General features: G+C 41.1%; 1 protein-coding gene across 1 annotated transcript; it reads left to right on the top strand.

Annotated features, from left to right (window-relative positions):
• Nucleotides 1-3,133: 3,133 nt before the first annotated feature.
• On the top strand, nt 3,134-10,125 carry SMIM8 (small integral membrane protein 8). Its single transcript, XM_053590936.1, has 3 exons — nt 3,134-3,454; nt 9,117-9,274; nt 9,966-10,125. Exons 2-3 carry the CDS (start codon nt 9,140-9,142, stop codon nt 10,122-10,124), a joined length of 294 nt encoding a protein of 97 aa, XP_053446911.1. The 5' UTR covers nt 3,134-3,454; nt 9,117-9,139; the 3' UTR covers nt 10,125.
• Nucleotides 10,126-13,722: the final 3,597 nt, after the last annotated feature.

The raw sequence follows: 13,722 nt of genomic DNA on the forward strand, positions 1-13,722 counted from the left end.
TTTAACCTATTTTGCCAGAAGATTGCCTAGTAATATCAGAAGCAATGAACTTCTAAAAATTAAACTTCAAATTAAATATAATGTTACTTTGGCTTGGGAGAACAAAACCCATTTGCCAAAACTTTACATAAACGCATGCAAAAAATCTGGGTGCTTTATATTGTAACTATTTCTGTTCATTTTAATGTAACTTGTTTTGTTTGTTTTAATATAACCATCAGCAAAGTGTGTGCAATCTGGCTTTCAAATTTATTCTTTTTTTTATTTTTTATATTTTTCAGGCTAATGTGAGGGTACAAGTGACCAGGTCACAATATTTGAATTTGTTAAGTAGTTGTGCCCTGCACCCAGAAGGTATGCGATATACCCCTACATTATGCCCATTAAGTTTGGAATGCACCAATAACCAGGCTACAATATTTGAATTTGTTAGGTAGTTGTGCCCTAAACTCAAGAGGTGTGCCATATAACCCTACATTGTGCCCACTAAGTGGGAATGCACCAATCACCCCAACTTGAAGTGAAAGTTTTACTCCTATGTGGGGGTGAATTAGATTGTCTACTGGGTTCATATTAGTATTGATTGGATTCTTGCTTCTCCATTCTTGTGATACTTTATTAAGAAGAATGTGGGTATATGTGAATCCTAGTAAATGTGGAATGTAAAGGTCTTAGCAAAATAACTAAGAAAATGCTATGAAAGCTATGTTAACTAGTGTGATGAAAATGTGTCAAACGATCTATGAACCAAGTGTATGATGCCCCATGATCATATTAATGTACACAGCTATGGTTTAATAAAAATAAAAAAGGGGGGGAAAAACAAACAAACATCTCTAATAAAAAAAAAGAAGAAGAAGAAGAATGTGCTTCAGGTGGTGCCTGTGGCTCAAGGAGTAGGGTGCTGGTCCTATATACCAGAGGTGGTGGGTTCAAACCCAGCCCTGGCCAAACACTGGGGAAAAAAAAAGAAGAATGTGCTTCAACTACATCCAGGTTAATACAAAAGATATACAGTCACTAACTTTTTGTGGCTGTATAGTATTCCATGGTATACATATACCACAGTTTGTTAATCCATTCTGAGTTGATGGGTATTTAGGTTGTTTCCACATCTTGGCAATTGTAAATTGTGCTGCAATAAACAATCTAGTGCAAATGTCTTCATGATAAAATGATTTTTTTTTCTTCTGAGTAGATGCCTAGAAGTGGGATTGCAGGATCAAATGGGAGGTCTAATTTGAGTTCTTTGAGAATTTTCTATTCTTCTTTCCAAAGAGGCTGTACAGTCACGTCAGTGGTGTAAAAGCCCTCTCTCCACATCCACTGCCATCTGCAACTTTTGGAATTTGTGATGTGATAAACCCCAGTTTATCTTACTGGGGTTAGGTGATACCTCAGTGTGGTTTTGATTTGTATTTCTCTGACGATCAGGGACAGTGAGCACTTTTTCACGGTTGTCTGTCATTCACGTGTCTTCCTCAGAGAAGCTTCTGTTCATGTCTCTTGCCCACTGATAGCTGGGATTGTTTGCTCTTTTTTTATGGATTCATTTGAATTCTTTAAAGATCCTCATTATCAAACCTTTGTCAGATTTGTAACATGCAAATATCTTTTCCCATTCTAAAAGTTGTCTATTTGCTTTAATTGTTGTGTCTTAGCTGTGCAGAAGCTTTTCAGTTTAATTAAGTCCTATTTGTTTATTTTTGTTACTGTTGCAATTGCCACAGAAGTCTTCATAAAATCTGTCCCCAGGCAGATATCTTCAAGTGTTTTCTCTATACTTTCTTTGAGGATTTTTATTGTTTCTTGCCTCGGATTTAAATCTTTTATTCATCTCGAATCAATTTTTGTAAATGGTGAGAGGTGCGAGTTTCAGTCTTTTACATGTGGTTACCCAGTTCTCTCAGCACCATTTATTGAATAAGGATTCTTTTCCAGATGGCTATTGGTTTCATCTCTTGGTTTTCTATTCTGTTCCATATGTCTATGACTCTATTTTTGTACCAATGATATCGGAATTTCTTCTTCAGTTGGTTCTTGGTCTCAGGGATTGGAAGAATGAATCTAGGCACCATAGGTCAGTGGTAAGACAGGATTTATTTTACAGAAAATAATACAGAGAAAAAGCACCAGAGCACCTAGCAGAGGGAAAAACCCAAGTGAGAAAAAAATCTCTCTGCCTGGATTGTCTAGGTGTCGCCCGGATCCTTTGTAGTTACATTTGGCCAGGACTTGGTAACAAACGAATGGATACCGTCCCTTCCGCTGGGGTAAGATGAATGAGTGTAGCAATGAATGGGTATAGTACCTTTGGCTGGGGAGGCAAATAAACGCATAAATGAATGAAACTGCCTTGGCCTAGGAACAAATGGGGGACCCTTTATCACCCTTAGGCCTGTGTGATGCTCACAGGGGAGTAGTGCACCCAGAGGAGGGTTTTCCAGAGGTGGTTCTGGAGTTGACACTGGCAGTAACGCGGGCTGTGCCATGGTTTCCCTCGACTAAACAGGGACCTGTGGGATTCCATGGCACTCGCCCTCTCTGTCACATTTGCTTCTGCAGCTCTGCCTCTTCTCCTCCGCTGCAGCAACACTGCTGGGGCAGAGATGCAGAAGGCGCTGACCAAGCCGAGATGCACCTGCCCTGTATCAGCAATTCCATACTGTTCGAATCACTGTGGACTTGTGTTTTATTCCTGTCTTAAGGGCAGCTACATACATCCTGCATCCCAGAATATCAAGGCCCTAACAGAATGGCAGAGGATGTGTATTTAAATGGCTGTGTCCCTAAAATGGGGGTAGGAGGAGATAAGACCTAAACCTTTCCTAACTCTGTATGCTTTTCACTTTCATTAAACATATAGTTTCTAGGAGATGTCACCTTTTATTTATAGAAACGCGCGCGGGTACGAAACTGAAAGGTTATTTGACGTTGGAAGGCGGGAAACAAAAGGCCAAAAAGGGAAGAGGGAAAACCCCATTGCAAACTGGGCCTGCAGGTCAGCGGGGGCTGGCGCCAGGTGCTCAGAGCCAGACAGCCGGCCGTGCTCGCAGCCTCGCGCCCTGCGCCCTGCGCCGCAGCCTCCGGCCCGCAGGGAGCGCGGTGGCGCAGGGCCGGGCTGCCGCCCTGGGCCGCTCTCTCCCGCAGGAGGCGGCCAGGCGGGGTCGGAGGGCGCGCTGGACAGAAGGTCAGTGGTGGCGGGTTGCCGGGCGGTCCAAGTCTTCGCCACCCAGCAGACGCCCTAAGCTCGCCCGCGGAGCCAATTTCTCGGCCCGCACGTCCTGCCCTGAACACTCCACCCGGAGCCCTCCGCCTCCCCCAGTTTCTCGGTGTCCCTGCTCTCCAGACGCGCCCGTTGAGGAACGCGGCAGAGCCGCTGGGCGCACAACCGCGCCTTCCGGGCCGCCGTCGGCCTCACCGCGGTCTGCAGCCGCACGGAGCCCCCTTTCAGGTAAACGCAAGAGACGGGAAGGTACTTCTTAAATGTACGTTTTACATTAAAAACACATAGAGCTCATCTTAAAACTTAAGTGACAACGCCTTTATGTTTCTTAAGTCTCGTGAGAACTTGTACATGCGCAGCCTTTTCCGGGCCGGGAGTCAGGTTGGGGTGCGGGGCGGGCGGCCGAGCGAGGCCACGATGCCCGCCAGGCCTGGCGCCCAAGCCCCGGTGGGTCCAGGTTCCCTCAGTATAAGCTCGGTGAGGTCGCGGGGCCGCCGTTCATTGACTGCTGTGTCGGATGAAAATGTCATCTCGTTTAATCCACACCCAGGACCTATCAGTGGTTCTCAACCTTCCTAATTGCCGTGTTGTTACAGATGGAAAAAAGGGGTCGCGACCTACAGGTTGAGAACCGCTGAAGATGACAAGGCTGAGATTGTCCTATAGCTTTGTAGGCAGAGTGAAACGTTTGACTCTCCTTTAGTAAAAAAAAAGGTTAACAGTTTCTTAGTTATGAATAGGTAAGGGAACAAGAAGTGGGTGATGAAAAATAAAGCAGAAATTACCTGGTTTATTATTTTGCAAGTAGGCTCACACCCAGATTAACCACAAAATTACTTAGCCAGGAGCGGTACAATTCCAAGTTCCCATGGTCCCTGTCAATATGTGTGCACGTGGACTTTACGTGATTCCCCTTTTAATACATCAAAAATGAGGTTATGATGCAGCTTAAAAATAAGCAGACATTTGCCGGGAGTGTAACTAGAGATTGGTCAGTATCATATGTAAATAAATGAGTGCTGTTAAGTAAGGGAAGAAGGGGAGAAAATGGTGGGGAGGCTGAGGAAGTGCTGAGGGAAATATGCTAGACATTAACTGTTTCTGTCTTAGGAACAGTTGATTTGAGTGGTAATGTCAGAATAAGTATTGGTTTGAGCTTAAGATTGGTTCTGCAGCTTTAAAAATAGAACTTATTAGTTCTGCACTTGAAAATGGCTAGTAAGCGGGCGGCGCCTGTGGCTCAGCGGGTAGGGCACCGGTCCCATATGCCGGAGGTGGTGGGTTCAAACCCAGCCCCGGCCAAATTAAAAAAAAAAAAAAAGAAAGAAAATGGCTAGTAAGCTTTTACTTCTAGATTAAAAGCTTATCTTGTTGAGACAGAGATTTATTTTCCCAAAAAGTACTGATGATTTACACATCTGTGAAGAAACGACTAGGAATTTGCATTCTACATACTTATTCAACTGATACATCTTGAATTTCCACGCCAGCCATACCTATCCCCCTTTGTGGGTTGATCATGTGAAGAAATGCAGGATAATTTTCTCCTATGTAAAAAGGTTTTTCGTTTTTTTGGTTTGGGTTTTTTTGTTTGTTTGTTTGTTGTTTTTTTTTTGGTCTTTTAAAAATAGTTATGTAGACTTGGCGCCCATAGCACAGTAGTTATGGCACCAGCCACATACACTGAGGGTGGCGGGTTTGATCTCAGCAGGGCCAACTAAAACAACGGTGACAACTGCAACAAAAAATAGCTGGGCATTTTGGAGGGCACTTGGAACTACTTGGAAGGCTGAGGGAAGAAAACTGCTTAAGCCCACGAGTTGGAGGTTGCTGTGAGCTGTGACACTATGGCACTTGGCACTCTATGGAGGGCAACATAGACTCTGTCTTGGGGGGGAAAAAAAGTTAAAACTAGTTATATATAACAAATTCTTGGCTACTGAGACTGCTTTTGGGCTCAGTAGTCTATATGTTCTTAATTTAAAGTACAGGTCATTGTAAGAGGGACTTTACCTAACAAATGCAATCAGGGTAACCTGGTTTCTTGTACCCTCAATGAATCCTCAACAATAAATAAATAAATTAATTAATTAAAGTACAGGTCATTGTTAAAAGTTCTCAGTTTAATATGATATGAATAAGTTTATGGAATTTGGAGAGAACTGCTATACCATCTTCAACAACTGTGGTTGGTAAAAGGAGAAGCAGCCATAAAACTGGGCTGCTTATCCTACTTCAAATAAAAGAATGAGAAGTAATGGAAAATGTCAATTTCATGCTTCCCAGAAAGTATCACAATGAAAATTATGGTATGTTAAATTTTTTAAAATATACATAACGGTTTTAGTCCCACAGTGTCATCATTTGTGGTAATGAGTTTAACATAAGCAGTGCATTGTTAAGGTGAATGTGGATGCCTGGAGGTTGTAATATAAAAGATACTGCCTGGATTGCTTCTTTTCTTGATTCATTATGAAGGAAATGTAGGGAAAAAAGATCAAAGAATCTTGTAATGAAAATTTAGTTTTTATAGATATGTCTCAGGCAGCGCCTGTGGCTCAGAGGAGTAGGGTGCTGGCCCCATATGCTGGAGGTGGTGGGTTCAAACCTGGCCCTGGCCAAAAACTGCAAAGAAAAAAAAAAGATATGTCTCATATAGGTTGAATCTCATCACATATTTTAAAATAGTGAAATTTCTGTTAGCTGTAACTAGTCTTTGTGTGTCTACATACATACATAGTTATGTGTTTATGTACTTATAGATACACACACACACACAGGCGCATATGTATTATTTTAACCCCTACACACACCCTGTACATAATTTTGGACTTCAGATGTGGAGTGAGTGAATCATCTTCAGTCCCTGGCACATTGTCACCCACACAAAGTATACGTGATAAATTGTCCCTGGGGACACCTCCATGCTCTTCATTTTGTACTCTGACCTTCCCATTACCTTGTTTTTCTTCCCAGTGAACAACTTTAATTCATTTTCTACAGGATATCTTTGTTTTCCAATAATAAGAAAATGCTGTTTGTATTAGGATTTGGGCAGGATGAGTTTTTTTTACCTTGGTATATCTGCTTTTTCAGGTCTTCATAGTATTTTTATAAAAGCCCCAATTTCAAAAACGGTCTTACACTGTGATTCAGGCCTAATAACATGACCAGGTGTTGACTGTTTTCTACCTCATTACCTAAATTTCTGTTATAGGTGGCCTGCTAACAGACGGCATAATACTGCTTCCACTTTAATATTGCTTCATTTTTCATTTTCTCTTTCCTCATATTCATATTAAACACATTTTTAGCACAGGGAGAAACATCATGGACATCTTGGGTAAGCACGTGGCAGCCACCATGGCTGAGAGGGGAGAGATGAAGTGCTGGTAGTCTTTATTAGAAGAAAACAGTGACTGTAGTAGAAGCAGTTGATTTACTGCCACAAGAAAGGAGAAATAGCAAAGGAATTTAGCATTACTTCCTCTACCTTATCCACCTTTTTAAAAGATTGAGCCAGGAGAGAAGACAAGGTTAAAGAAGGGGTACTGGGACTAAAGCAGAAGTGAACAGAAGTCCCTTTTTGAACAGGTTTTTGCATGATATCAAGTTTGTGCAGGAAACTGGCATGATTATAGTATCATTTATAGAACCGAAAGTATCAGATTTTTGCCAACCTTGGGGCTGCTGAGTTTCAAGCAAGTGTGGGATAACTACACAAATTCTAGTCATGTTATCTAATTGTTTCAGTAGTTGCCTGGTGGCTGACACTTGTAATCTCAGCACTTTGGGAGGCTGAGGCGGGAGGATTGCATGAGACCAAGAGTTTAAGAAGCTTCCTATAGTGAAGAAAACACTGGTAGAGAAAATTATTAACTTTTAATTATGTAGAAGATAAATTTAAAGAAACAAAAACAGAACAATTGCCGATTGTAGCTTGAATGACGTTATAAATGCTAATAATAGACATATGCCTTGCCAGTTAGTTACCATACGCTTCATGCCAAAGGTAGACTTCCCAAAGGAAGAAAGCAGATTGATGATTGATCTAGTATGCAGTAATGCGTTCTGGACATTCAGCTAACCACCAATGCTCCATAAATGTTCATTTGTTCCCCTGTGAATATCAAGCTGATATACATGCCTAATGATGGGAAATATATTAATGAAGGGTGGAGAAAGATTGACAAGAGAATGCAAGGAGCAAAACATGATGTCCTCTTGCTAATAGACACTTGGTCTGTGCACACTACACTCTGTGCTTGGATCACATATGTGTTAAGTTTTTCCCACTGAACTGCATAGCCAATCTGGAGCCTTTGGATCAGGGTATAATTCACACATTGAAACAACTCTTTCTAAATGTACACGTTGAAGAGAAAATTGAGAAAGTAAACATGAGGATAGCCATTGGCGTGATTGTGGAGACTGGTCGTCTATATGGCATCTGCAGAAATGAAATGTTGGCAAAAAACAGGTCTGATTCCTATGTAGTTCCCTTAGGGTCACCTGGAAGAAGACTGCAACTAAAGGTGGTGTTTGAACTATTCAGTATGGCACTCAGTTGCTACTGTTACTGTTAACTATTTCTCCAGAGTTATCAAACCTTGAAATTGCTACAGGAGTGCTAACTAATGTAAAAATGTAGCCTGAAGGCCGTGGTGGTGGTGGTGGTGGTGGTGGTGGTGAGATGATGAATAGTCACAGGAACCATAATGTGCATGAAGCAAATGATGGAACAGCCAACAGTGAATGCTTCTGGAGCCTTTGCCAGCATAGAAAGGGGAGAAGTTCTTTCCCCACATCAGGTACTGCTGAAGGGGTCTACCCAAGTAAGTGGTATGGATGAATATTTAGTGACTTCTGCAACACAAAGTGTTTTAAAAAGCTGAGCTCCTAGTTTTCTCCATAACTACAAAGTTGCAGAAATACTGTCTTTATAAAGTCTATAAAATAGAAGACTGAATGAACACAGAACACGTGTACACAAAGCCCCAGCAAGTGTCCACATGGGATGTCTGGCTCTTAGTTCATGAGGTTCACTGCACGGTGGTTGCAGCATTTCCCCAGTAATTTCATTGTCATTGAGTTGAGTCTTTAGAAGGTTTCTTTCTCTGCTTCCCCTTTCAACCCCTGTTTCCCACCTCAGCATTAGGTGGCAGGAATGGTAAGAAAAAGCTTTTGCCTAATAAAATCTAGAAGAGAAAAATATTCCCAAAATGTTGACAGCTCTGGCTGAGAGAACCAGAAGACAAAAGACAAGCTTGGGTCTAATAGGATGAATTTAGAGTAGACAAGAGGAGAACAAAAAGATACTCTGATTAAGCAGATGACAGAGCATGTTCTACTTGGAAAGTTGCTGGCAGGCACAGGGGAGTCGGTGCAGACAGCTACTTACTCTCACTATGTGGGGCAGGGAGTGTGTGGTGGGCCAGAGGAGGAGGCGAGAGCAGCAGCAGGTATGAGCAGCCAGTAGGAGACACTGAGCAAAGGAGTGCTGGTATTTCCCCTGGGTTGCTGTCCTGGAAGGGCTGTCGGAGAGGACGAGTGAAATGGAGAAAAGCATGGGTGACCCCCTGGCCTCCTGCCCCGAGTGCTCGCTGCTTACAGCCTTGTCATGTGACTCCGACCAAGCTCCAGTTCTCCACACTTCTGCAGAAGTAGAAAAACAGCCTTTGCCTCCCACACTTATTGTTTTATAGAGTGAAAAATAAAATAATGAATGATTTTCCAAACTAAATGCACCATTTACAAAGTACATTATGCAAATTGGTGATCACTTTTGGTCTGTATCTGGGCTGAATTCAAAAATAGGAATGAGAATGATTTTTTAAAAAGCAATTTATCAAATAATTATGACAGGAAAAATGTCTTATTTTGTTTTTAGGTAGTAGGTCCTCATTGGTCAAGATGTCTTCACCACCAGAGCCTCCAATGTTTAAAAAGGAAACACCTACAGAGAAAGCCTTTCAGAACCCAGGGCTCAGAGGAGTGCACACGACGACCTTATTTCGAGCTGTGAATCCAGAGCTCTTCATTAAACCTGTAAGGTGTACATATAAGGAAAGGCTTGGTGTTTAATCTACCAGGCTGTCAGAAATAGAAATATTTTCCTCTAACAGGAAATAATTTTGATTTTTGTCACGGAAATTTTATGGTGACTAATAAGACCTCTGAATAGAAGGTGGAAGGAAAATTTTAAATGTTGTCTCACATATAAATACATACATAAAACTAAACATTTTGAGGGCCTTTGAGAGTGATAATGGAAAGTGGTTGCATTAATGGATCAGGAGTTGAGCTAATTGAGACTTGGGCCCAGACAAGTCAATCAGCTTCTCCATGTCACACAGGTAACCCTGAAAGCACAGAACCAGACCAGTTTCCATGTCTCAAGTATCTCCCAACTGTTCCCTTCCTGGGGCTGGAGGTCTGAGCTGTCCAGGCTTCAGACAGGGGAAAGACTGCAGAGAAGCAAGAGTCTTCTGTAATCTCTGAATCAGGGGTGAACCTGTGGCTCCATGGACCACATGCAGACTATTTTAGGACTGTTTTGCTTCTCCGTGGTATCAGATAGCTGGGTGAAGAACTGAGTAAACCATTATGATTGGAATTCTCTGCTAAGAATGCTAATGTGCTGACAGGCAAGCCATGTCAAGAGTGAAACAGAGCAGATGACTCAGATCTCCCCAAATGGTTTTCTTAATTGAGACTTTATGATATTTTTCTTTGACAGAACAAACCTGTAATGGCTTTTGGATTGGCAGCCCTTTCATTTTGCATGGCTTATATTGGTTACCGGCATGCAACACAAGAGAATCAGAAGGACCTCTCTGAAGCTGTTGATAGTGAGGGGTACCGTCACCTGAGGAGGAGAACCTCTAAGTGGGACTGATGGTGCTGGTTACTGCAGATGGAGCTTTCTTGAGGCCTCTGAAATCTTCAGATGAAAGACTGCTTCAGCACGCATTGTCGTGTTTCCTGTTCTGGAACATGTTAATGAAGAGAGAATATCGCAGTGGCACCCAGACAGCTGTAGTAAATTTTGTCCTTTCATAGCTTCAGCCACAGAAAATTTTCTACAAAAACAGTCACAATATTTTTCTTTTATTAAATCTTCTTATAAAAGTGCCGTGAGAATAGAAACCATTTTTGTTAATTATTAAGCTCTGTAATAACCCAGTGCTATTAAATTTGCATGATGTTTTTAATATTTTAAAGTGAATTATGCCTTTGCAGACGTTGTAAGTTTAGTTGTGTTTTGGGTTGTGTGAATTGGTGCCACAGAGGAAAAAATCTGCACTGAAATGTCTGTAAAAAGGAGAGACTGCAGCTAGCTTAGGCATGCAGCAACCTCACTTTATTTCTTACAAGCTTATATACTCTTAACAACACTAAGTTCTGCAGGTACACATTCAAATAATAAAACTAAGTGGCAGCCATTGCTTTATATAAGAGTACAAAGAAGCTACACAGAGTGACCACAAAAACTTATTCAGCCGTTTGTCTGAGAAAACAGGTGCAACATGTAATTGGAATGTACATTAACTTATCTTGTTTTCCACTCCCAAGGTCTCTTCCAGGAAATTCCAGAGACAACCACACTCTGTCTGTAGAGACTGCCTCCCATTTGACTAGTTTGCTAATCAATTCGGAGGGCCTTAAAGGAACATATGGACTCTGAGAAATCTCCTTTAACCATAAGTCAATGGCACTTGTAGTTACATTGAGGCTACAGTTTTGCTGTTTCCAAGAGAAATGTTCATTTTCTTTTCTTTTCTTTTTTTTTTATTATTGTTGGGGATTCATTGAGGGTACAATGAGCCAGGTTACACTGATTGCATTTGTTAGGTAAAGTCCCACTTGCAATCATGTCTTGCCCCCAGAAGGTGTGGCACACACCAAGGCCCCACCCCTCTTCCTCCTTCCCTCTCTCTGCTTTTCCTTACCCCCCATGAGCTTAATTGTCATTAATTGTCCTCATATCAAAATTGAGTACATAGGATTCATGCTTCTCCATTCTTATGATGCTTTACTAAGAATAATGTCTTCCACGTCCATCCAGGTTAATATGAAGGATGTAAAGTCTCCATTTTTTTCATAGCTGAATAGTATTCCATGGTATACATATACCACAGCTTGTTAATTCATTCCTGGGTTGGTGGGCATTTAGGCTGTTTCCACATTTTGGCGATTGTAAATTGAGCTACAATAAACAGTCTAGTACAAGTGTCCTTATGATAAAAGGATTTTTTTTCCTTCTGGGTAGATGCCCAGTAATGGGATTGCAGGATCAAATGGGAGGTCTAGCTTGAGTGCTTTGAGGTTTCTCCATACTTCCTTCCAGAAAGGTTGTACTAGCTTGCAGTCCCACCAGCAGTGTAAAAGTGTTCCCTTCTCTCCACATCCACACCAGCATCTGCAGTTTTGAGATTCTGTATTGTGGGCAATTCTCACTGAGGTTAGATGGTATCTCAGGGTGGTTTTGATTTGCATTTCTCTAGTAGATAGGGATGATGAACATTTTTCCCATGTGTTTTTTAGCCATTTATCTCTCTTTAGAGAAGGTTCTATTCATGTCTCTTGCCCATTGATATATGGAATTGTTGGCTTTTTTCATGTGGATTAATTTGAGTTCTCTATAGATCCTAGTTATCAAGCTTTTCTCTGATTCAAAATATGCAAACATCCTTTCTCATTGTGTAGGTAGTCTCTTTGCTTTGGTTGTTGTCTCCTTGGCTGTACAGAAGCTTTTCAGTTTAATGAAGTCCCATTTGTTTACTTTTGATGTTGTTGCAATTGCCATGCCAGTCTTCTTCATGAAGTCTTTCCCCAGGCCAATATCTTCCAGTGTTTTTCCTATGCTTTCTTTGAGGATTTTTAATGTGTCATGCCATAAATTTAAGTCCTTTATCCATCTTGAATCAATTTTTGTGAGTGGGGAAAGGTGTGGGTCCAGTTTCAGTCTTTTACATGTGGCTATCCAGTTCTCCCAACACCATTTATTGAATAGGGAGTCTTTCCCCCAAGGTATGTTCTTGTTTGGTTTATCCAAGATTAGGTGGTTGTAAGATGTTAGTTTCATTTCTTGGCTTTCTATTTGATTCCAAGTGTCTGTGTGTCTATTTTTGTGCCAGTACCATGCTGTCTTGACCACTATGGCTTTGTAGTACAGACTAAAATCTGGTATGCTGATGCCCCCAGCTTTATTTTTATTATGAAGAACTGCCTTAGCTATACGGGGTTTTTTCGGTTCCATACAAAATGCAGAATCATTTTTTCCAAATCTTGAAAGTACGATGTTGGTATTTTGATAGGAATGGCATTGAATAGGTAGATTGCTTTGGGAAGTATAGACATTTTAACAATGTTGATTCTGCCCATCCATAACCATGGTGTGTTCTTCCATTTGTTAAAATCCTCTGCTATTTCCTTTCTGAGGATTTCAGAATTTTCTTTATAGAGGTCCTTCACCTCCTTCGTTAGGTATATTCCTAGGTATTTCATTTTCTTTGAGACTATGGTGAAGGGAGTTGTGTCCTTAATTAGCTTCTCATCTTGACTGTTACTGGTGTACACAAAGGCTACTGACTTGTGGACATTGATTTTATATCCTGAAACATTACTGTATTTTTTGATGACTTCTAGGAGTCTTGTGGTTGAGTATTTGTGGTTCTCTAAGTATAAGATCATGTCGTCAGCAAAGAGGGAGAGTTTGACCGCCTCTGCTCCCATTTGGATTCCCTTTATTTCCTTGTCTTGCCTAATTGTATTGGCTAGAACTTCCAGCACTATGTTGAATAGTAAAGGTGACAGAGGACAACCTTGTCTGGTTCCAGTTCTAAGAGGAAAAGCTTTCAGTTTTGCTCCATTCAGTAAAATATTAGCTGTGGGTTTGTTACAGATAGCTTCAATCAATTTTAGAAATATGCCACCTATGCCTATACTCTTCAGTGTTCTAATTAGAAAAGGATGCTGGATTTTATCAAATGCTTTTTCTGCATCTATTGAGAGGATCATATGATCTTTATTTTTGACTCTGTTAATATGGTGGATAACGTTTATACACTTGCGTATGTTAAAACAGCTTTGCATCCCTGGGATGAAACCTACTTGATCATGATGAATGACTTTTTTGATGATAAGCTGTAATCTATTGGCTAGGATTTTGTTGAGAATTTTTCCATCTATATTCATGAGTGAGATTGGTCTGAAATTCTCCTTTTTGGTTGGGTCTTTTCCTGGTTTTGGTATCAGGGTGATTTTTGCTTCATACAATGTGTAGGGGAAGATTCCTTCTTCCTCAATTTTTTGGAATAATTTCTGCAGTACAGGAATAAGCTCTTCCTTGAAGGTTTGATAGAATTCTGGTGTGAAGCCATCTGGACCAGGGCATTTTTTGGTTGGAAGATTTTCTATTGTTTCTTTAATCTAAGTGCTTGAAATTGTTCTGTTCAGGAGCTCTATTTCTTCCTGGCTAAGTCTAGGGAGAG

The sequence above is a fragment of the Nycticebus coucang genome, chromosome 5, assembly GCF_027406575.1.
Source record: "Nycticebus coucang isolate mNycCou1 chromosome 5, mNycCou1.pri, whole genome shotgun sequence".
NCBI classification, from domain to species: Eukaryota; Metazoa; Chordata; class Mammalia; order Primates; family Lorisidae; genus Nycticebus; species Nycticebus coucang.

Coding starts and splice junctions, on each gene's coding strand:
- SMIM8 (XM_053590936.1), top strand. CDS start 9,140: ATGTCTTCACCACCAGAGCCTCCAATGTTTAAAAAGGAAACACCTACA. Junction 9,275..9,965: donor CAGAGCTCTTCATTAAACCT/GTAAGGTGTACA, acceptor TTTCTTTGACAG/AACAAACCTGTAATGGCTTT.